This window comes from Neomonachus schauinslandi, chromosome 11, assembly GCF_002201575.2.
Source record: "Neomonachus schauinslandi chromosome 11, ASM220157v2, whole genome shotgun sequence".
NCBI lineage: Eukaryota > Metazoa > Chordata > Mammalia > Carnivora > Phocidae > Neomonachus > Neomonachus schauinslandi.
This window is the reverse complement of record NC_058413.1, coordinates 43,258,910-43,284,293: the sequence shown is the minus strand read 5'-3', so window position 1 is coordinate 43,284,293 and position 25,384 is coordinate 43,258,910. Positions and strand designations below refer to the sequence as shown.

The window sequence follows — 25,384 nt, the reverse complement described above, 5'->3', positions numbered from 1 at the left end:
TTTTAAAACAATCTACTCCATTAGACCAAAGCCATACGCGCAGATCTCTTTGAAACATGCCTTTTTCTATCTTCAGTTCTATATGAGGTTGCTATGGAACAACACCCTTCGATCTTAGATCCTTGCCTCTCAGGTTCTGCCTCTTCGACAACAGTTTCTATGAGACATGTCTTTAAGATTGGCATGAGCCTTTTGTTTATCTGAAAGGTTCTATGAGAAACTATTTTAGATCTTTCTGAGGTCTTAACAAAGAATCTCACATCTGCATTCTGGACTTGAGCTATGCTCAGAAGCCATTTCTTAAAGAATTCCTGGCTGACATTTTACATCCCTTCCAAATTCTACTCATATAGTTCATTTTTTTAAAAGATCATCTTTGTCCTCTCTTGAGGAAATCTTCTTGGCTAGATCATCAAGTTTATTAGGTAGAGTTTTTATTTTTCATTTTACCACAAGTGACAATTTAGTTCTTCTAACTTCCAACAGTATTTTTCTCACTTTCCTTCAAGCCCTCACAAGTATCTTCCTTAAAGCTCTCTTTAAAGTTTCCACTAACATTCTTCTCTTGGTCCTTCCAGGTTTCATCAGTGGTCTCCGCAAGGGCCTTCCAGATTCTGTGTACTTGATCCTAAAGCCAATACTACATGTTTTAGATGTTTATTATAGCAGCCTCTCATTCCCTGTACTGATACCTGTTCTGTGATCTGTGCTGCATGATATATCACTTCAAACTTAGAGTCTTTTTTTTTTTAAGTTGTATAATTGACATCAAACTTCATATCTTAGAACAACAATCACTTTACTTATCTCATGATTTCTGTGGGTCATAAATTCTAGAAAGCTTTACCTGGGTTGTTTTAGCTCAGCATCTTTCAAGTGGATGCAGTCAGATGTGGACTGGAGCAGGTACACTGTGGGAGTAGGAAAGGAAGGGTACAGAGCAGCAAGAGTGGCTGGGCATCTTTCTCACGTCACATAGTCTCAGAGCCTTTCTACACCATCTCTCCACATGCACTGATTTGGGCTTCCTTCAGCATAGCAGCCTTAGGGGTTGGACAGCATAAATGGTGACCGAAGCCTTCAAGCGTGAGTATTCCAGTGAGCAAGGCAGAAAGCTGTATCACTTTTTCTTACTCACCCTTGGAGGTTATGCAGTGTCATTTCCACCTCATTCTCCTGGTTATAAGTTACCTTTTACCTCTTGATGGGAAGATAGTCAGGGTGATATTGTAGGTGAGCATGTAGGCTAGAAAATACTGTAATCACCTTTGGAGTTTAAAGCCTGCTCCAAATAGGAAACCTCAAGTAAAGAATCTTTCTAATTGAGGTTTGTCTTGCACAAGGCTAGTATGAGAGCAGCGATGACCCTTGACCTCGGGGCTTACAGTCTAAAGGCAACAAGAGCCAGAGAGGTTTTTCCTTTAGGCAGTCTTATAAATGTTAAATACAGAGTCTTATTTATATTATTTAATTTGTTCAGATATTTACTGAACAAGGTACTGGGCTTTATGTCTTATACTGGGACCTTAATATAATGCCTCCTTCTACATTAAAGTAATGTTAATCATGGCATTCATGGTGTCCACTTTATTCATTTTCATTATTCTGTGTGTCAGCTAGATAAAAATCTAACTTACTGCGTTTCTCAATGTAATGATAAAAAGTACCACTCAGACATGCATCATAAGGAATCCTGGGTGACAGTCACTTGGGACTAGGATGTATGGTCTTACTGCAAGTGGAGGCAGCATAAATTATTCACTCTCACTCTTGAAATGCAGTAGATATTTCATCACTCTTAAAAATGACATTAGGAAAATGGTTCCATAGTCCGATTTTTTTGTTATTTAGCCTAACTCTCTCTAGCTTAACTTCTGTGAATCTGATTTTTTTTTTTCTTTTTTTAATCTTTCTGGTTGTTAATGGAGGGTAGTTTTGGCCTCCATCAGGGAACATTTAATAGCATTTGGGGATGTTTTTAGGGGGAGGTTATGCTACTGGCATCTAATGGGTAGAGGCCAGGGATGCTGAACATCTTACAATGCATAGGACAGCCCCCCACCACAGAGAATTATTGGGCTCAAAATGTCTGTAGTGTTGAGGTTGAGAAATCCTGGGCTAGATCTTGGCGGATTGTGGTGATTTTTTTGCAGGTTGTGATAATAATAAAGGATAAATACATACTCAGAACATACATGGTGATGTAGTCTCAGGCATCTATCTGCTCATAGGGCATTTGAACCAAAGAGTGATTATGCAAAGTTTTAAAGTTTCTTTTTATCCCAATAGTATTCAATCCAATACTTTTATTGCTTGATAAATATTCCGTGAACTTCACATGGAAGTGGCCTTTCAGATTTCCTTCTTCCCCTCCAGTTTTTTATTGTATTTTTAAATGGCTGAATCAGTGATTGGTTGCAGGGTAATTCTGTCACTTGAGTGAATCTAAAGATAAGACTAGGTGAGAATTGTCAGTGAAAAAGAAATCAGGAAGAAGAACTTGTTAATAAGATGTATGTTGGAAAATGATGTTAAGCAAATATGTGTATGTGTGTAATTCAAGTGTACTATACTGGTTGTGATAGTAGATATTGATTTAATTACAGACCTGTTATATCTTTTTTTGTTTTTGTTATAGGAAAAAAATGGTCTGATCTCTTTTCTAAAAGGAGCATGTCTTGGTTTCCTCCCCGCTCCCCCCATGTGCTTTCTATCTGTCTGAACTCTTTCTGTCCAAATACAGCCTTCGATGCTCAGTAATTCTTTTCGTGTTTGATGGAAGTTTTATTTTGGGATTACTTTCTTGCATGAACTACAGTTTTCCTTTGCATAGTCCATGTTGCCTCATTTTCTTGTAGTGTTCTGGATTCAAGGTTTCTTTCTAAACATATTGAATGTGTCCTCAGAATTGTTTAGCTAATGTTACTGTTTTGACTTTTCCCCCATTTCTAATGTTCTAATTTTCTCCCATTTTCCCCCATTTCTAAAACCCCTGATTTTGGGACTTTCTAAACTATGTAAATGCTAATCCTTATTGTGGGAATATAAATAGAATTCTTTTAGAGTATTTCTCCACAAATTATTTTTCTGTTTATCAGAGGCCAGGGATTTTTGGTGTGTGTTTTGTTTTAGAAAGTTCTTTCTTCCCTTTTCCTACTTATCATAGGTAATTAGATGTTACTGCTCTGGTTAGTGTTACGATATCAATGACTTACAGTGTGCCATGATATGTAAAATTACAGATTTAAAGATTAAGGCCCTTCGTCCTTTTTAAAAAGGAACAAATAAAAAATATCAAACTTCCTTATTTCTATTCTATAAGGATGGATAATGGGGGTTTTGGGAAGTTAAGTGAATATCTTGAATATCTATTTCAGAAAGTTTTCAGCATGAGTCATTGATTTCACAGCACATTCAGACAACCAAGAGTGGTACCTGTCTGTGTTAAAGAGAAAATTACTTTAAAAATATATTTGGAGAGAGTTGATTAAATGGCAAACGAGTATTTCTGTATACTTTGCCTCCATGATGCTAAAGAGTTGAGATTATAACGTAACACCATGTATTATGAGTTCACAGGAAATCTTAGTAATTGTAGCTGAACCAAAATGTGATTGAAGGAACAAAGAGCAAGGGAATACTAATTGAATCCATTTATTTGCTTAGGATTATAGTAGAAAATGTGACCTCAAAGTACTGTATTTCCTTTGAAAATTCATTTCGTATATCAACAGAACTCTGTTTAGGCAGCATTAAATTCATTTGCTGCTGCTTAAAAATTTTTTCCATTTTGGATTTATAAGATGTTTTTCAAAGATACAGAAATATTCTTACTCTCTGGTGGTTTGGTAAACTAAATGAATTACGTATTATAATTTTACTGTTACTATCTCAGTGTAGAAACTGATACCCTGGGTGGTGATGAGATTTTTCCTAATCTATGCAAATTATGAATCTGTCCATTTTTCTTACAATACAGGATGATGAAAACAATAACTCGTCTTCACAAGGCTATGGTGTTTCTTGAATATTTCACAAGTAATTCTTGGGTTTGGAATACTGACAATGTCAATATGTTGATGAATCAGCTAAACCCTGAAGATAAAAAGGCAAGTATTTTCTGTTTTATATTAGAAAATATGTAGCATACTAATTGGAGAACCATTAGCAACCTGAGAAATAATTGGATATTTTCCACAATCAGTATGCAACAAGAAAGACATTTGACCTATTTATAGTGTCTCGTTAGAGCTTCCAGTCATAATTATGGTGGTAAAATAAAATTGCTCTATCTTAAAATTTATAGTGTAAGTATTTGAGAGCAGCAGAGGTGCTTTCAAAGTATGATTGAAATGTTGATTCTTTTTTTCCCTTTAGTCAAATTCATAGAAAACTTGGACTTCTTTATGCATTTTTCCTTCACTTTGTTTTCTTTGAATTTCGAGAAAAAACCTTCTCTCTGAAATTGTTTTACTCATATATTCTTTAATTTCTTATCATTCCACATTTCATCCTCTGTTAGTTTGAAACTTAAACTCTTTATGTTTTTTTTTTTTTTGAGGTTACCTTAGATATTTTAACATGCATAGCTAACAAAGTCTAAATTAAGCATTTTCTATAGCTTCTTCCTTAATGATATTTAGGACCTTAAAGTGTTTGAGCTGTAGCTACCACCCCACTAATATACATATTTATACATTACTTCAATTCTCTATTTAAATCTTATAATTAGATATGATTTTGGTTAGTGTTACTTAGATTTAACCAATACTTACCAGTGTCTTTACTATTAGATCTTCTCTTTAGGGTCATTTTCTTTCAGCTTGAAATCTATCCAGAATATGATTTAGTAGGGTGTCTGTTAGTAGTGAACTCTCAGTGTTTGATTGTCTGATGTGTCTTTATTTCACTCGTGTTTCTGTAACATGATTTTGGCACATTAAAGATAACTTTCTCTTTTGTATTCCTTTAATATTTGGCTTATGTTATTGCTGTTGAAAAAATCAGTCTCATTTGCTCTTGCATTATGGGTCACCTCTTATTGTCTCTTTTTCAGAGTTTTTTTTGGTATTGTGCAGTTTCACTGTGAATGTGTCTGGTATATATTTATATTTTTTTTAATTTATCCTGTTTCACAGTGGGCTTCCTGGATCTGAAGTCAGATTATTATTATTTCTTCACATATGGCCTCTTCACCATTCTCTTGTCTTCTTGTGAAATTTTAATGAATTTTAGATCATTCTCACCTCCAGATGTTTTAACTTTTATTTCACATTTTGTGTCTCTTTGTTTCTGGCCTGAGAGCTAATAATTAAAGTTCTGTGACAGTCTTTCAGCTGTGCCTAAGCCACCCCGCTGAATTTTGGGTTTCAGGTATTTTCACTTTTAGAAGTTTGGTGTATTTTTCAAATCTTATATACATTTCTTAAATAATCTTTAGAATTTTTTTTCTTGACACATTGTAGACATAATTGTTTTAAATTCTGTTTCTGCTAATGCAGACTTCTAAAGGTTGTGCAGCTTAGCATCAGCCACTTCATCTGTCCTTATTTAAGCTAGCTCTCATTCATGGCACCTTGTTTCTTGTTTCTTATTGTTTGACTGTAAATTCATGTTCCTTGAGGATTTCTGTGGGAATTTTTTGAAGCCTGTGTTGAAATTGCAGTTTCCCAATAAGGATTTGCCCTTCTGCCAGTAGCCTGGTGAGTGTTAGCATTAACTAGCCAGGTGACATTAAGAGGCCAGGACCCACTTTGAAATATCTGATAAAGTTTTTAGCACAACTCAGGTGAATATGGGCCTTCAGTAGGCTGGTTCATGTTTACAGTTTCTCAAAGGCGATTTTTTTTTTTCATCTTCCCAATCGCAGCTTCCTTTCTCTTTCCACTTCTTTCCTTAAAAATTTTAATGTTTTATTTAATATATCCAAAATAATATATAATTTAAACAAAAATTTAAAAATTACTTAAAATTTAAAGAACTATTTAAAGGATATTATACTTTAAATTTTTTTTATACTGAGCCTTTCAAACCCAGTGTGCATTTTACACTCCCCAGCACATCTCAGTTCAGACCAGTCACTTTCAAGTTCCCAAAGATGTGTGTGGTTTGTGGTGGCTACCATATTAGATAATGCAGATTTAGTCCCATTGTACTGGTTGTGCATGACAAAGGCATCAAGAGTGCAGTTTTTCTGCCCACTTCTGTGTGTGGTGGGTTTACTTTTTTTTTCACCTTTGCTCTGAGGCTACAGCTTTTGGGATTTTTATCTTTTTGCAGAAATATTCCATAAGACTCCTTAACTGGGGCGCCTGGGTGGCTCAGTCGTTAAGCGTCTGCCTTCGGCTCAGGTCATGATCCCAGGGTCCTGGGATCGAGCCCCGCATCAGGCTTCTTGCTCGGCGGGAAGCCTGCTTCTCCCTCTCCCACTCCCCCTGCTTGTGTTCCCTCTTCTGCTGTCTCTTTCTGTCAAATAAAGAAATAAAATCTTAAAAAAAAAAAAAAAAAAGACTCAACTTATAGGGCCGTAGGCTTTATAAGCCAGTCTTCCTCCTTGCCTACAGCCTTCAAAGCAGAAGGTGTAGGTACCAGGGTCCTGCAGATAATCTCAGGTTAGGAAATTTGTGGCTTCTGCTGATTTCCTTATTTTCTCCCTTTCCATCTTCCCTCTCCCCATCCCAGTGCACAACACATGCTGCCCAGTGGATTATCAGAAAGTGAGCACCCCGGTGAAAAAATAGAACATTATTATCCCCAGAGGATCCCCTCATGCCCCCTCCCAATCACTATCTCCCAAAAGTAACAACTATCTCAGATTCTAACACTAAATGGTAGTTATACCCATTGTTGACTTTATACAAATGGTATCCTAATACAGTATTTTTCCTTTTTTTGTTGATATTTGAGTTATTTCCAGTTTTTGGCTATTAGGAATAATTTTTTGAACCATGTGCACACATTTGTTTAGGATCTATACCTAGAAGTAGAATAGTAGCTAAGTCAAAGGGTATTTGTATGTTCAATGTAATTGATAATGCTTAACAGTTTTCCATAGTAGTTGCACCAATTTGTATTCCAAGTGGCAGTTCATGAGAGTTCCTATTAATCCACATCCTCCGAACAGTTAGCCTTTTCAGTTTAATTTTTAATTTTATCCACTTTGTTGGGTGTATAGTGGTATCGCAATGTAATGTTAATATGCATTTCATATTACATAAAAAGTTTGTGTAGAAATGGCAAAAATTGCCAATAATCCTATTGAAAATGGGCTAGAGATGAAGAGTCTACAGAAAATAAATGCAAATGATTCTTAACAAAAGATACTCATCCTCACTCATAAAAATGGAAATGTAAATTGAAACTAGACTGAGATAATTACTACTTAACAGTTTGCAAAGATGCAAACTTTGCCAACATACCCTTTTGGTAAGGCACTGGCCAGTGGGAGCTCTCATACATTGTTAATAGAAAGGTATATCTTTCTCTGACCTTGTATTTTCAACTTTTCTGTATCCTTATCTTTTAGATATTTCTCTTCTAAGCAGCATATAGGTTTTTTTTTCAGTCTGATAAGTTTGGACCCTTATTTGGAAGACTTAATCCATAATGTAATTTCTGATAATATTTGATTTAAATCTAACTCTTAGTGTTTCTCTTTGTCTAACTTGTTTTAAGTTCTTTTTTTTGCTTTCTTTGAGGTTATTTTTTACAATTTTCTATTTTCCTATCTGTATCAGTTACATAGAAATATATTAGTTGTATTGGTAGGTTACTCTAGAGATTACAGCATCCTTCCTTACTTTATCAAGGGCTAATATAATATTGGTACTTCTGCCCTTTTTTGGATAACGCAAGGACCGATACGTAGTTTAATTCTGCATGTGCATTATAGGTCTTACAATCATTATTCTTACTGCAGTCTGTGCAGTAAGTATTCACATAGATTTACCAGCATAATTGCTCTTCATTTCTTCTTCCATGTCCAGACTTCAGTCTGGAATCATGTTCATTCTGCTTAAAAAATACCCTTTAGTGTACTTCCTCTGGTGTGAGTCATCTGCTGATGTCACATCGTCCCAGTTTTTATTCTTCTGGAAACATCTTTGTGAAAGATGTTTATACTGGTATAGAATTGTATGTTAACAGTTTTCTTTGAGCCCTGGAAGACATCCTCGCATAGTTTTTTTGGCTTCCATTGCTTTTGAGAAGTCTCTGTCAGTTTAATACTTGTGCCTTTAGAGCTAATCCATAACACCTTTTTCTGCTGTCTTTGAAATTTTCATCTTTGATTTTCAACAATTTTACTCTCATGTGCTCAGATACATGTGTATACGTGGTGTATGTGTATTTCGAGTCTTTGACTTATGTATTGTCATTTTGGGGAAATTTCCAGCTGTCGTCTTCTCAGATAGTGTTTCTGTTCCACTCTTTCACTTTTCCTGTGGGGATCCAGTTACACGTATGTAATGACTTCTCATAATATCTCCTATCTGAAGTCGAGTCTCCATTTTAGTGCAATGTTACTTTAATGGTTTATTTATGTAGCTATTTTGGTCTACAACTTGGTATTTTCAGATAAGTGATGGTAAACACTGAATAATCTGTTTATCATTCCAAAAAAATAATCTGTTTCTGTATGGAGAAACACTGAGCAGTGCATAGCCCTCTTATTTTGCCATGAAGTAACACTTTTGTAAAATTTTCTTTTCTAGATTTGTCCATCCTTTTCATCAAATGGTCTCCTTACTGTTCCCTAAACTCCTAAGCCAGCTTTCACAACATATTCTTTCTCTTGATGTCATCACTGTTCTGTAGGAAAAGTAATCTGTGTGGTATGCAGGTGTTCAAGAAGAGATACTGTAGATAGAAACTGGAAATAAATATACTAGTACATGTGTAAAGTGGTGAGGAATACATAGATTATTTGGACAATGGAATTTTATCTTTTTTTTTTAATGGTACAGGTTTCTTTCTTCTTACATTTCATATACTTCTCTTTAAATGCTGACATGAGTTTTCAGATTATCTTCTGAAATGTTTCTGTGTTTAGTGGAAGGTATAAAATAGGGATAAGAATTTCTTTGTGAATAGCAGGAAGATTTTAAAAGTTATTGTTATAAACATTTTATAGTCTTGTCATGTTCAGGTAGCCTTTAAAAAAGTGTGAATTTTGGGAGCACCTGGGTGGCTCAGTTGCTTAAGCTTCTGACTCTTGATTTCAGCCTAGGTCATAATCTCATGGGTCCTGAGATCAAGCCCTATGTCGGGGCTCTGTGCTCAGCATGGAGTCTACTTGGGTTCTCTCTCTCTGCCCCTCCCCCTGTGCGCTCACTCTCTCTCTGTCTCTCTCTCTCTCTAAAATAGATAAGTAAATCTTTAAAACAATTTTAGAAAGTGTGAATTTTTGATTAGCTATGAAAAAAATTATTCAAGAGTGTAACTGATAGATTTTTTGTTTCTATAGACCTTTAATATTGATGTACGGCAGTTACATTGGGCAGAATATATAGAGAACTACTGCATGGGAACTAAGAAATATGTATTGAATGAAGAAATGTCTGGCCTCCCTGCAGCTAGAAAACATCTGAACAAGTAAGTTTTTTACATCGGCTTGATTTCATCTTGTCTTCCTTATGAAACATTACACAATTTTTTTTTTGTTTTGTTTTGTTTTGGTAAGCTGGTATATTGAATGAAAGATATTGCTAGTGTAATATATTGCATTTAAGAAAAGTGCGTACCTTTGGACTGAAACTATGGGAGTTTTAATTTAGCCTATGATTGTTGAAACTTACCATCAATTTATACTGTTCCTTAGCCCTAATTTCAGGTGGGAATTTAGTTTTGAAAATCACTATTATCTTTTCTTATATTACTACTGAAGAAGTAAAGATTTTAGAAAATGAAAATGTATTTTAAACTAGAGGTAATTTTAAAAAATAAACGAGGTAATATATTTGAAGGGTTTTTTGTTTGTTTGTTTGTTTTTTGCCCTAGTCAAATACATCTTTGGAAGGGGAAAAGAGATAAAATAATAACATCATTCAGCATAGAATTTTTTCTTTGTTTATAAAACCAGAGTTATAATTATTTCCTTAGTCTCATTATAAACATAATATATACTCATTGTTTTAAAAAACCCCAGACAACACAGGGAAAATCATTGTTATCCCATAATTCAGAGATGCAGTTAATTTCAGTAGTAACCTCTTTCATTTGTAGTGTTTTTATAATACAATTTTTATAACAGTTTTAAGACCGTCACATCATTCTTCTTATACCTCCAACTTGTATGAGGCTTTTGCAGGGCAACTAGTTGTATAGTTGAGGAAAGTGAAGGTTAGGGAAGTTGTGTTTGCCCAGGTCATATGTATTAGGTGACAAAGGAAACTAGAATACTTATCTTTGACTCCTAATTCAAAGGTCTTTGGTTTTTTTATATCGTTTGTGTATTATAGTCTTATCTTGGACTGCCTATTGAAGTTAATGGAATTTGTGTAGCATTGTTACATATTTGAATGTTTGTGTTCTTTTCTAACACCATTAAAATTATAAAAAACGTTTTGAAACATGAGCACAATAACATTAATATTACTCTTTGAGAATGGGAGGGTCCTCCTATATAGACTAGTGCCATGTTTCATTCACGGATGAAGATTTGTCCAATTGGCTTTTGATCATGCGACTGTCACCTATAACTAAAGAAGTTCACTTGTCTGACAACTTGCTAAAGAAGTTGCTAAAGATGTTAAAACATGTTTATTTTGTCTAGAAGATGATGTATATAATGAACAAACCTTTTTAGATTAGATAGGAAGCTCCAGAAGTACAAGGGGCATGTCTGTTTTACCTACAATATACTTAGTACTGGTCACACAGAAAGATGCTCAGTAATACTTGTTGAATGAATAAATTTGCATCCCAAATACACTGTTATAAAAAACCTTTGTGTGTATTCATTGTTAATAGAGGTTGTGCATTGTTTGATGGACTGCATGGTCAGGTCTGACTTTTGCTAACTTTCTAAATTAAGGGCTTCTAGTTAATTTTTAAATAGGTTTCAAATTAATAATGGATTTGAAAACTGAGCATCGATCATCTGCCATCCAGCAATATTTTATTCTAGAAAGCATTGTCTGATATGTCTCTTGATTTGCTTTCCAGGTTGAGAAACATACGATATGGTTTCAATACTATCTTGGTGATCCTGATTTGGCGCATTTTTATTGCAAGATCACAAATGGCAAGAAACATCTGGTACTTTGTGGTTAGTCTGTGTTACAAGTTTCTGTCATACTTCCGAGCATCCAGCACTATGAGATACTGAAGACAAGAATTTAGCATTAGAACATCTATGCATATGGTGGTCTAAATGCACAAAATGTAAAATGTACTTAAGTCATCTCACCTTTTGTCAAGACATTAAACCATCTTAGATCAGAGTGTGGAGTAAAGTATGGTACATTTTATGTAACATTTTAATGTTTATGCTTATAAAACTCTGGTGAACACACTGTGGTTATGCCAGCTCAAATCTACAATAGCCACCAAAACCATGACTTAACATTTTGATCCCTGGGGACAAGGGGTGGGGTGAGGGTAGCAGTGGGGAAATAGGAACCCTGACCAGTATAACTGTGCAATTCTGGAACATATTAATTAAAATATGCCTTAACATTTAGTGATTTCTAACTCTAATATATAATGCAGTGGAAAGCATTTATTTGGACAGGAATACTTAGCTAAGTTGGTAGATATTTCATTCTTCAGTGTTTGATTTTTTTCAATGGTTGAAGTGGGTTTTAGTTTTGTTAAAACTGTAGCCAAACTTATTTTCACATCATTCTGTAAGTTATTGAGTGGTCTCTGATATGAAAGACATGTTCTCAATTTCCTTTCTCTGATTAGTGGTCTGATGCACATCATTTTTGTATAAGCAATCAGTTGCTTCCGTAATCAGAAGGCTGTATGTTATTCTAAAGACCCTACTGGATCTAAATAGGTTTGAGAATCCATATCAACATATGCTATGTATTTTTTGAAGGAAAATGAGAATGAATTCCATAAGACTATTAGTATCAAAAAGAATAGGAATACATTTTTCTTGTCCACATTATAACCAAATAAAAATTAGTCCTGTGAAATTTTGTTCATGTTTTGAAGTTGGAGGATTTCTTGAGACTTTGGCAAAGGGGGGTGCAGGTGGGGAGGGAGTCACTATATTTGTGCTCTCTTCCCTTTATACATTTTATTAACAGGACTTTTAAAAGGCTTGTGCAGTCTTTCCAATGAAAACTGAAAGTGCTTTATTATGGAAGAATGTATTTGCAGGTAGTCATAATAATAAGAAAACGTTCTCACATGTGTGTAAACACATACTAAACTTTTGACCTTGAGAGCTGAATTCCTTCAAGAAAAATAAAATAGTGCATAAAATAGCGTGTATAAAATTAAGTAAAGGACTTTATTTACATACCACATAAAGTAGCAAACTGTTGAATGAGTTTCAAGGTACCATTTATTTTTTCTGCATGTAGTTTTAGCTTTAGAAAGAAATGCATTATAGAAACAAGTAATAGCAAGAAAATTAATGTATATTTTAATGATACATTATTATTCCCTTTAAACCTTAATAGTAGTTAACTGTCCTTACTGTTTTAACATACATTTGGTTTAACAGATTGATCAGCATAACTCTTCTAATTTAGCTGATCAAGTTGTACTATATTTAAATCATCAACAGTATATCTTGAATGTGTTTAATGAGGTCAGTGCACAATACAAAAAGCTACATAGAACTTTACATCTTAATTTTCTCTGTCAATTTAAATGCAATGTGTAAGAAGTTTATTTTGTTATTGTGAAAAAAAACTAAATGTAAAGGAAACCACTTTCTTCCATGCAGGTGCGTAATCTTGAAAAGGAAAAATGCTTCCATGTTGAAGCCAGATTTTCTGTAGTAAAACTTTTAAACATTATTTTAAAATAAATATGTATATAAATATATATATATATTCTTTGAAATGATACTAAGTCTCTGGTCTAGGACCGTACCTTGTGTAAGGTGTGAGAGACCATGACAGTGTCTGAAAATGGAATAAATGATGATGCCTTTAATTTAAAGTGGCCCACTGATTAACTCTAGATGCTCTCTACATCGAGTACTCCATCTCTCCAAATCCATTTCCATAATATGTTGAAAACAGGCTAACATTTCTATGATGTTTATCCTTCTGCCGAATATACTTAGAATCAGGTGAATTGTCTTTGTATCTTGCAGAAGAATCAGGTACAACTTTGCCAGGCATGTGAAGTACAGAGGGGGGTATGTCTTCTGACCTAGTCATTGTTCTCGTAATCCAACGTAAAGAAATGCTCGCTGGGACAGGTGCTGAGGCCACTGCATTAATGTTGTGTGTTTGTTTAGAATTCTGTTGTCAGAAGAAACTAATGAATAGACTAATATGTCATTTTAGAACTTAGTTCTAAAATTAATGTGAAGAGTAGATAGGTTGTTAATCCCCCACCAACTAGACTTTAAGCTTAACTCAAAGATTTTGGAACTCATTTTTGTTTGTGTCATTTGCTAGACATGGTTTTTAGTTATGTTTGACTTTATTTTCTACAGTGTGAACTCAGTTTTTAACACGATAACCTAATTGAATTTAGTATTTCATTTAATTCATTTGATAAAGCCATATTGTAATACATTTGGGTTTTTTCCCCACTATTCACTCTTGATTCTATGCTTTTATCAATTGTGACATCATTTGTGGCTATATTGCAGTTTGACTTGGCAACATTAATACGTTTGAAAGCTCAACAAAGAAGCATGGCAATACGTTCTTTGACTAAAGAATGGTATAAACATGGTATAAAAATGGTAATAAAGCTTGGAAGCAGGGAGGAAAAAATCTTATTTCTCCCCTTTTTTTGTGTGTGTCTGTAGGAACTGGTTCAGGGTTTTTTGCTTTTTGTTTTAAATGTAAATTGATAATCTTTTATAAGAAGTAAATAGAAGCATTATTGGGTGCCTTTGTTTGTAAACCAAAAAGTAATAAATGAATCCCTATATTTCCATTATAGTATTTATTGTATTTTTACAATAATTATCCTGAAAACTATATTGAAAATACTACCTGTCAGATAATGTGGTTAGAATTACAGGAAGCAGGGCTCACGTATACTACTTACGTTTTTTTTAGGTACACACTTATTACCTCTTGTATCCTAATGTTATTTAACTGAGTTTCTCACAAGCATTTTAGGGGAAGCGTATGGACAGGATGAGTACCTTTCATTAAAGTATTATTTTTACGTATTGTCTGGAATGAGGTCGTTTTTCTGTTTTCTAAAAACACTACCAGGAGAATGCCAGAGTCTCATTTAGGCTCCAGCTGCTCTCCTCCACACTGAATGATACCATTTTAATTTATAGGTACACTTGTAGTAATTTATCTGTTGAGTAAGGATGAGGGAATCACTCACTAGTAATAGAGATTAACTATAAAAAAGAAGGTATTGGGTTAGGTTCAGGTGAGTGTAAATGGCCTTCCAAGAATGCTTTCCAGGCTGCCTCCAAGCCCTCACTTGAAACCGTTAGCACTGATTTGCTCTACTTTGAGAAAAACTCTAAACTTTTGCATGAGAAACTAGAGACTGGAAGGTATGCTGCATAACTTGATACAGAAATGAGTTAATTAAACTTACAGTCTCTGTGATAAGAGAAATATGAACTATTTTCTTATTGAATTAATGTTTTTATCTTAAAGCATTTTCTAGTCATAGAGTGAATTTATCTTTTTTTTTTCTGGTGGTATGCTCTTCCATTTCTGTTACTCTTAAGATTTCTAAGCTAATCATCTGTCAATTGAGCATAGTTGTGCATAATTGTTAAATAATTCCTTTGATTTTTCTCTATTAAAGAAAAGTTTGAGTAACATTAAGCTTGACCTGCTCCTTTTGCAAGTTGATGGCTCTAAAATACATTTATATAGAAAAATGTAAAGTGCTAAGTATGAGTTCAGTATCTTTACTGTGGGCCTGAACTCAGGGGAATAAGGTTGTAACTGTCTTTTTCTTTTCTTTCTTCTTTTTTTTTGCGGGAGGGGGGGTCACAGATCACAGACACTACCTATAATTTTATACAAGAAGAAGGGAGGCAATGGAGTGAAGATTTTTCTGAATTCATTAAAATATACAAATATTCATAGTTATTCTCTTTGAAATATTTACCTTAATATTCTCCACTAGATGCTTAACTTCGTTTTCATGTTACAGCTTCATGGAGTTGAATAGGTGTCCTCCAAAGATGCTTTGGAGGGAGAATTCCATTATTTTCTGCTGGTTGTACAGAAAACCTAACACATTCTCGCTCTCTGTCTCTCATGTGTAAATCTGTGCAGAACCCTTGAGATTTTTGTGACCAAGGAATAACTAGAAAGTGTTAGGTTGAACCATATAAAAAGCTAATATTTGATCATCTTAGACCTATAAAGGTCTAAAACTTTCATGTGACTCATTCTAGTATTAGAGCCGCTTTTTTGGTTTTATTTTTTTTAACAAACATCTGAACCTAAACATACAGTTGACTGTGGTCTTATTTAAGATTTTATTTATTTATTTGACAGAGACACAGCGAGAGAGGGAACACAAGCAGGGGGAGTGGAGAGGGAGAAGCAGGCTTCCCGCGGAGCAGGGAGCCCGATGCGGGGCTCGATCCCGGGAAGCTGGGATCATGACCTGAGCCAAAGGCAGACGCTTAATGACTGAGCCACCCAGGTGCCCCAAATGTGGTCTTACTTAAAATAGACATCCTGGGAGATTGTATATTTCATCAGTACTTAAGTTTTTGACATTTAACACCTAATTTTCTGCTTTATGTTGCATCTTTCGCAGGTTCTTGTCATTTCTCCCAACTTGGGTCTTGGCTTCTTAAAAGGCAAACCAGGCCTGCACCTTTCATGTCATAGAAACAACACTAGTAAACATTTGTTGAGCACTTGCTGTGTCAGGCGGTACTCTAAAGATTTTACAGATATTCACTCATTTATGCCTTTCAGCAACGCTTTGAGGAGGGTTCCTCTATCACTTGTTTTTTTTTTAAAGATTTTATTTATTTATTTGACAGAGAGAGACACAGCAAAAGAGGGAACACAAGCAGAGGGAGTGGGAGAGGGAGAAGCAGGCTTCCCGTGGAGCAGGGAGCCCGATGCGGGGCTCGATCCCAGGACCCTGGGATCATGACCTGAGCCGAAGGCAGACGCTTAACGACTGAGCCACCCAGGCGCCCCTGTCACTTGTGTTTTATAGGTGTGGTAACCAAAGCATATGATGGTAACAGTTTACCCAGGTTACACTGGTAGTGACAGAGCCAAGGTGTGAACTCAGCTAGTCTAGCGCTCAAGCCCCACTACACAATGCCCACCACACTATGTTGTCTTTCACTGTAGGAACACAGATGTTTCTGGACTATTCAGAGAAGTTGTCTGACAAGCTGTTGTACTAAATGTCTTTATTGGCTTTCTCATTTGAAACCCAGCAGTCATCAGAATATTCAGAACTTATTATGGGTTCATGCTATGTTTTACATTGCAAATATCTGTTTATCTGTTCATACCACTCACCACACTGCAAGCTTCTCAGTGGTCCAGACCTGAATATAACACATTACTTACTTTTAGAGATTTTGTGACTTAACATAGGAAAGTAAACATAATTTTAATATAACATATAAAGAAAGAGAAGGACGAAATGCTAAAAGCCCTGCTTAGTATTTCAGGGCAGAGCTCATATAAACATGACATTGAAGTTGTGGTTGTAAGTCTGATTGGGAGATACTGGGATAAGGGTACATTCCAGGTATAGAGAAGAGATTTGTAAAGGCTGGGAAGTGTGGAGCAGTGAGGGAATATTTGGGGATTACGGGGGTTAGATGACAAAGGAAGGACGAGGCAGTTGGAGGTCAACTGAGGGCCTGTACATGGTTAGAATCAGCTATATAGGTTGTGGAATAACTCTTGTCTAAAACAGTTTTCCTGGCCAAAGCACACCCAATTCCTATTAAATATCAAACGATTTTGGACTTGACCTGACCCATTACATTTCTAAATGAAATCAGTTTGAGAGGGAAAAAGTCTACTCATGTAGTGTTACTAAGTATTTTTGAGAATACAAACCACAACAATTTAAACAACTGGTCTCTGGTTTTCAGTTATTTGTGATTATCCAGCTGAGATCTCTAGGCCAGCAGCATCTGCGTCTCCTGGGAACTCAATAGAAATGTAGCTTTCCGAACCCATCCCAGACTTAATCAGAAATGGGTGGGACCAGCAATCTGATTTAACAAGCCCCCAGGTGGTTGTGCCGTGCGTGCGTGGGCGGAAGGTGGAAGGTGGAGAACCGCTGGGCTCAACAGTCCGTCTTTGTGAGATACCAGCAAGGTCCAGGCAGAGTGCTGTCCTAGGATCTGGGACAAGGTCTGGAAAGTCCCACTTGAAACTAAAAACCATATATAAAACACCATGCAAAACACACAGTAATACATGGAAAAGGGTCTGGCCTGGCAGGAATAATGCTGCTGAAGTGTTCAGAGAAGTCAGCTTTGTGTGGTGGAATTATGGTTGGTTTGGCTTTTTGTCCCTATTCTCTTGTATTTTTGAAGTTTTCTGCAATGAGCCTGAGTTTTTTGTTTTCTTTTTTTGTTAAAGCGGTTTTTATTTTAAAGTGACTTTACAGTGCATGGAATCTGAAAAAATAACAAAAATGTAAAAACGTGTTTTTCCTCCAGTAAGAGTCAAGGTCCATTCATTCTGGATTTTTAACTCCAGATCTTGAGGTGGAATTCTGTTTTACAATTAAGGAATGACAATTTGCTAGGCAGTGATAGCCCTTGAAATTGTCCAGGTCTTTGTTACATTTTTAGTACTTGGTAGATAGGTTTATTTCTGGCGCTTCTTAGTTTCTTACTCGGTCTTTCTCTGATGTCCTTGCCATCCACGATTGTATGTCCTCTTTGTGCAGCCAAGGAATCCTAGCCCTCCAGCTAGCTTAGTTTCCCACTGTAATTCTCATTAAAGTGTTTGTATTATACATTGGTTAGTTGTGAGTTTACAGAGAATCAGCTCCCACAGAGACCTTTCAGCTCTTGGTAGACTGAGAAGGTATTTCCGTTCTTAAAGCGGAGTTCTAGTACCTACGCAATGGGAACCTCTCTTAACTACTGTAATGTGGTGCAGGCAGTTCAAAGTATTGCTAATTTTACAGTGTCTTATTTGAGGAAATCTGAAGTGATCAGGGTTCTGTTGCCTTAAGCTTTATGAAAACGGGACCTGCCCTCATTAAATTGAAAATACCTCTTCACTCTGTTTTCTGCATTTGATTGTGAGCTCTCCCATAGAAGAGGGCCTATTTTTTACATTTCCTGGCACATAGAAATTACTCAATAAACCTTTCAGCTAACTGATAACATGAAGTTTATCTTTCCTTCTGTTAGTCACAGGATTGTTCAGCTTCCTGCTCATGTACAAGATTTTGCAATCAAGGAGACTGCTGAAAATGATGTGAAAGTTGTTCATACCAGTAACTGTTTATTATTTATATAAAGCCTAGAGAGACTAACAAAACAGTGCAAATGTCCCAAGTTAGAAACTCCACAATTGACAAATTTTACCAAGTGTTTTATTCAGCAAGACTTTATCCACTACTGTAAAATCATGCTTAAATACTGTCTTCTAAACTCTTAACAGGTCATAATCAAAGTAGTAACTCTGAGGACTGTATTACCTCCAGAGTCTTTTTACCAAGATATTTATTCAGAGAAACCTAGTTGTCTAGATGGAAGGGCAAGTTGATTCCTGGTGTGTGATGATTCCTAATGGTGAGCTTTAGATTAGAAAAGCTCTGGGTAAGCTTTATGAATACTATCTCAGTAGAGCTAAGGCCATTGGGAGGGTGGCCTGTGTGTACCATCTGCCAACACTGTAGAATGGCCTGGCCATATCATCTGCCTTCTTCCCCACTATGCCCAAATGCATCGTACAGGCCTGGGCCGGCTTTTGAGTTGTTTTCCTTTGACGTAAGAGGTGTGCTCAATGTGCTGTAAGAACTGTCCCCCCTGCTCTGATGTCTTCAACCCTCAGTTCCCTCACTGTGTAATTTCAGTTTTGTCTTAACTCATCATGTTAAGAGCACCCTACTACCTCTCCTGTATTGTCAGATGCACTTGACCTGCAAGCACACTGTGTATATCCATACTCTGTTAGCTTAACAAACCATCAAATTCTAGGTCATTACAGAGCAAATAGACTGTTTCTTGAAGAAATGTCAGTACTCAGGTTCTGGATAGGATTTAGCATGATTTTATCCAGGGATCCTCCTTGGCACTAGGGCAGACCTAAGCATCATCTCAAAAAGACACACAAAACCATCTCCCTTGGAGGAAAATAAGACAAAGGCAGATAACAGAAAACATGCAAAATTGTGATTCTTTTGCATTTTTCAGCAGATTCCACAGCCATTTCTGTACAAATACACTGATTGTTTTGTACATGAATACTCCCATATCAGCATCTCTGACATACAATTCCATGGTAACTGGAATACACAGTCACTTCTAAAATGTAGAAACTACTGTTACAACTTTTTCATAAAGACAGAGAAGCAAAATCATATAGTGGAAAAAGCATTAATTGCATTAATTTTGCTGTGAGCCGAGGTATGATGACTGCCACCCCCTAGCTGTGTGGCCATGAGTGTGTCATGTAGCCCTTCTGCCCCACCTTCCACAGCTATAAAATACGTACCTGGGAGCGTAGTAATAAAGTGAATATAAGGTGTCTGATACCTATGAAGTGTTCGGTAACCACTCCCTCAAAATCACCATGAACATCCAAGGAATAGAACTGGAAGAATAATAGGGATGAATTCTGTGAACGCCACCCAACTTACATCCTCAGATTCTACACTGTGATTTTCCCATTTCTGACGTTTCCGTCAACATTTGTCTTATCATTAACAAATACAGACTCTGAACATTTTTTATAAAGATCTAAGAAACCAGTTCCCTTTCCCCCTGCAATATTAATATCACCTTCATTGAGTACCCCTCTCCACTGCGGCTCTTCTCCCACCAATAGCTCTTGCTCACTGGGATGGAAGGAGGATCCTTCAAAATGTCCTCATCCAAGGACAAAATTCCCATAATCATTTCACCGAGGGCAAGATTCTTTAAAGACGGCCAGTTCCCAAATCATCCAGTTCCATGGAATTTCCGTTAGCCGCACGCCTTGAGACAACTCACCCTCTTTCTCCACCCTAGTGATTTGTAGTCTGCCGATTGCCAAGCGCTTTGTCTTCCTCCTAGGGTGAGAGATTTAGAGCATGTGACCTGGGCCTAATTTGTGCGCCAAGAACATTTTGGGAGTTCCCTCCTCTTGCTCGTATTTAAGAGAGAAAACCTGAAATGCAAAACTGTCTGTTTTTTCTAATTATATAGCGTGGCTCCTAAAGTATTTCACGTTCCATTAACTCTGTAGTCCTCACACTGAAAAACGAGAAGGCACAGGAAGATCAGTGGCCTGTAATTAGGAAAAAAAACCCTTAAACTATTGTGAAACAAGCTCTGGAGATCACCCCACCCTCACATACGTGCGTTTATAATCTTCCTATTTGAGCCTCCATCCTCAGAATGGAAAATCTTCGGAAGAGTCTCACAACTAGAAATTGCAGGGTACGTGTGTAAGGAAACTGTTAATCACAGGTTCTTAGCTCTTGATTTGGGTCTGTGCTTCACCCGGCATTCCGTAGAGCTTTCTCACCCTTTTTCATTTTCAAAGGAGAATGTACAATGTTTCCACATTTAATTGTTAGGATTTTGGGTTTTTTTGGGGGGGGGTTGGCTTCATTTTTTTTTCCATTGCAGTTTAAGCCAGTACATCCAGAAAATAAACCTAGTTGCCTTTTTACCTTTTTTCCCCCTTAGCTAGAACTTTCTAGTTATTTATTCCATTTGAGTTAAGTTTCTAATTCTCACAGTCCTTACTTTGGAGTCCACCCCCCCCCACCCCTACCTTTGCCCCCAAGAGAAGGTTCCTGTGTATGGTGTTCTTTTGCCCCTGCAGGCCCACGCTCCTCTCTGTTCTGCAGCCGCTCTTTGCCACTGATTTCAATGCCTCCAGTCTGGTTCCTCTCCAAAGCGCACTCTTCCAGCAGCTGAATGATTTTCCTAAATCACAAATCTGTTCATGTTCACCCCTATATGTAAAACCGTATATGACTCCCCTTTTGTACACTGCCCCCAGGATCAAATCCATACTTCATAGCACAATTTCAACGGCTCATTATGATCTATCTGGACAGCTTCACATCTCTCACATTCTTCCTGTTCCTCATGCCCAAACCACTTGCTGTTCTACCAAAATTCTAATCTCTCTCTTGCCTTGATCATGATATATCCTTCTACCTGCAAAATTTTGTCTGTTCTCACCATCTTTCATCTTTCAGTGTAGGCATCAAGTCTGGATCAGGAATGCTTTCAACCGCAAATATCCAAAAACCCAGATTGCAGCTAATTTTTCTAATTTTTTGTACCATTTATTGTCACCATCATCATTGCTGCTGTTATTTATAATAGTAAGATCAGTCTTCTAACCTATGTTCTTAAGTGATCAGTTGTTCTGATAAAACTCCATTCCACATTCTCATTCCCCTGGTCCAAACCAGGGATCCACAGGTATTAGCTTAGCCCATTCTGCTAATCGGTTGATAACTGATACCTGTGTTGAAAGAATTTGAGACTTGAGACGCTCAGCGGAAGAGAATGCCTTGCATGATCATTTAGTGATGTCTGTCATGGGTGCAGAAAGCAAGCATGGTATGTGTGCAGTGTATCTGCCATCTTTTGCCAAACTTCTGCATCTCTAAGTGGCTTGGTGTTAAAAGTTTCACAGCTTGTCAGGATGGAAAAGCACAATTCTAGAATAGGAAAGCATTATGATTATTTTTTTATTAACATTAATAAAGTGCATTATTCCACTTTATTTTTTTTTATTTTAAAGATTTTATATATTTATTTGACAGAGAGCACAAGTGGGGGGGAGGGGGCAGGCAGAGGGAGAGGGAGAAGTTTCCCTGTGAAGCAGGGAGCCTGATGGGGGTATCGAATCCAGGACCCTGGGATCATGACCTGGGCTGAAGGCAGATGCTTAACCGACTGAACCACCCACGCGCCCAACATTATTCCACTTTAAATGATAAAACAGCCTCACTTTTCTAGGATTAAACCCAATTTAGTTGTATATTTATTATCTTTTGTTTGTATACACTACTGAATTCAGCTTTCTAGTATCTCCACTTGTCAGTCTACTTTGAATTGTTGTTACACCACTTAACATGTGAGAACCTTACAAGAGTATTTCCATTTACCTCCCTCCCTGACGGATTGGTTCAGGATTATATGTCAAACACTCTGAGAATTTCAAGAAATATTTGACGGACACTGCAGGGAATTAAAGTCTCTTGAGTGAGTTAGTTGAATCTATGGGCCCCCATTTATATACGCAAGCTACTGAGGACTGGGGGCATTGAGCTAATATTTTCAGTTTCCCCACACTGGCCCCCAAAATCTGAGGACTGGACTATTCTTGTTCCTTTTTTGCTCCCTGCCCAGGCTCTGTTCTCCTTCCTGCTTCCATTCCATAGCTCTCCTGGGCCCCATTCTGAATTGAGTGAGGGCCAAGAGAGCTGTGGGCTTAGAAACCTCACACCATCCCTGCAGCCCTCTGCAGACTGCGTCCTGCCAGGTTGCTGAAGGAAGATGCCTGTCTTCATTGCCTGTGAACTGCCTGGTCTTGGGTCCCTTTTCCTCCCTTCCATTTTCTCTTGACAGAGGAACAGGGGGATGTTGGGGAAAGAACAAAGGACTTTAGAGTCAGATCTAGGTTCAAGGTCTGGCTCTGTCACTTGAGCACCTTAGGCAACTCATTTCCCTCTCTGAGTCTGTTTTCTCACCTGTAAAATAAGTCACTGTGAAGATGAAATGTGATCAGGTATATAATGTACCCAGGACAATGCCGGACTCAAAGTTAACCGCTTAATTTAAAGTGCCAGCTAGCTCTTGTAATCATTAACAGGTGAGCCTGGGAGCACAAGCTCTGGCCTGCTCCTGGGATGAAGACCTTCCTACAGGCCCAGAGCAGAGATTCTGACAACCAAGTGGTGCCACCTTTACTCAACCTAAATATACACAAGCGACATGGAATGCAGATTTTCTTTCACTGAGCTGGTATCCAGGTCTGGGAAGTGAGTGCAATTCGGCAAATGGTTTTAAGTGCCTGTTTGTGTCAATACTTAGTCTGGAGTTTCAAAGGGACAGGCCCACTGGGAATCTGAGCAAGAGGCTGTGGGTGAGGGGAGGGACGGGGGGAAGCCTCGGGAGCACAGCTAGGCATGGTATGAGCACACTGACCACAGCTGCTCCCTCCCAGAGCCCTGCAGGGACACCTTGGCCCTACTTTATATTTCCACCCACCTCTCTTACTTATGCTTCCCTTTCCCAACCCCAATGATCGATGACCAGTTTCTCAACGGAGCTGCTACTACCATTTCAGGGGGCATGACTGTCCTGCACATTTGTGGGCGTCTGACCTCACTGGCCTCCACTCACTGAATGCCTGTAGCCCGCACCCCCTACCATTCGTTTCCAAATGCCTCCCCGCTTCCCCAGGTGCACCAGGCACTCTTTGCACTTGCTTGTTCTTCTGCTTGGAATGTCCCTCCTCACCCCCACCTCTCCACCAAGCCCTTCAGGAACACCCAGCTCAAATGTCACATCTCTGGAAGCTCCTCCTAATTCCCCGAGGCCCCGGTCACAGCTGTGGTCCCTCCCTGTTACCCAGCAGGGATCACCACTATCGGATGGCTGTTTTGAGGTCAATTTCCTTCCTTACACTGCAGCTCCAGAAGGGCTGGACCACGTCTTAGAAGCTTTTGTGTACTTCTCGCAGTCCCTAGCATCCTGCTGGAGATGCCAAAGGCGCTTCATGCAGGGGTCCTCAGGGAAAGCCTCCCATCTTCCCCGGCAGGGGGCAGGCCGGGCGGCACTTCAGGGGACCTGGTGGGGACACAGCCTGGCTTCCCCTGCCACCCGGTGGCGGATCCGGCGCCCGCCTTGGAGCAATGTAAGAGTGAACCTGGCTGGAATTGATCCTGACATCACAGCAAGGAGAGAGAGCTGCAGAGTGAATAGGGTGGGTTGTACGGATGGCAGGGCAAGGGATTTGTTCTCCATGGGGCATTTGTCACCTTAAAGGAGCTGCTGCTTTGTGTTCATGCCAGTACAGAGATGCTGCATGGAATGCACCAAAGGAGCAGGGACTGAGGGGCCAGTTGTGAGCGGTTAGCCAGACCTTGCATCACTCACAGCACAGGATGATGCAACGAGAAGGGGTTTGGGAAATCCATAAAAGTACTCCATGAGAGAAAGAGCCCATAACTTGGCACTTGCCACCAGGGGTTCCTGAGGCTACATTATAACCTTATCTGTGGAGGGTCTTGCCCTTTTCCTCAAATCTCCTGCTCATCCCTGCATATGACCTGGGAGATGCCCCCAGATGGCAGCTTCATATAGTGGAAGACAATGGAGTAAAGAAGAGGGAAGAAACTGACCACGAGCTTCTTTTCCTTCTGTGGCTTCTGCAGTGGTGGCAGACGTTATGAGGGGCTATGGCAGGCAGGAACTGAAATTTCTAGAGGACGCAAGACTAGGTGGCCTCAGCTGGGCCCTCATGCCCTGCTTTTTAATAAGGCTTTTACTTACTTCAGTGACAATCATTCATGCCATGAATATTTACTGAGCACTGAACAATAGTAGTTGCTTGGGGCCCCTGGGTGGCTCAGTCAGTTAAGCGTCTGCCTTCAGCTCAGATCAAGATCCCAGGGTCCTGGGACCGAGCCCCGCATCGGGCTCCCTGTTCAGTGGGGGCTCTGCTTCTCCCTCTGCCTCTGCCCCTCCATGCACATACACACTCTGTCTCTCAGAAAAACCCAAAAAATCTTTAAAAAAAAAATAGTAGTTGCTATGATCACTATGCTAGACTTTATTATTTGGATTAACAATTATTCTAATAACTGGTGGTAACACTATCAACTATGAGGTTAATGTTGAAGGCTCTGTAATCTAGGTAATCAGAGATCTCTGTGATATGCAAAATAAATCCAGCTCGAAGCAGCAAAAATGAAAAAAGTAGTGGAGTGGATCATATAAGTTAGAAATTCAGAAGTTACTGACCTCACGAACTGTTTAATACAGAAACTGAGACAATATTTTTTCATCTTTTAGATTTTTCCCTCTGCTTTTCTTTGAGTGAAAAATCACAAGCTCTCTTGC

The 25,384-nt window shown here is 38.0% G+C and overlaps 1 protein-coding gene across 3 annotated transcripts in view; it reads left to right on the top strand.

The window, feature by feature from the left end:
• FAR1 (fatty acyl-CoA reductase 1) overlaps positions 1-12,143 on the top strand; it is a 64,321-nt gene extending 52,178 nt beyond the window's left edge. For all 3 annotated transcript variants that reach the window (XM_021685316.1, XM_021685315.2, XM_021685314.1), the window contains exons 10-12: positions 3,980-4,109; positions 9,464-9,591; positions 11,164-12,143. In XM_021685316.1, the coding sequence (XP_021540991.1) occupies positions 3,980-4,109; positions 9,464-9,591; positions 11,164-11,326 (421 nt within the window). In that variant the 3' untranslated portion in view covers positions 11,327-12,143. The remainder of the gene's footprint in view (positions 1-3,979; positions 4,110-9,463; positions 9,592-11,163) is intronic.
• Positions 12,144-25,384: the final 13,241 nt, after the last annotated feature.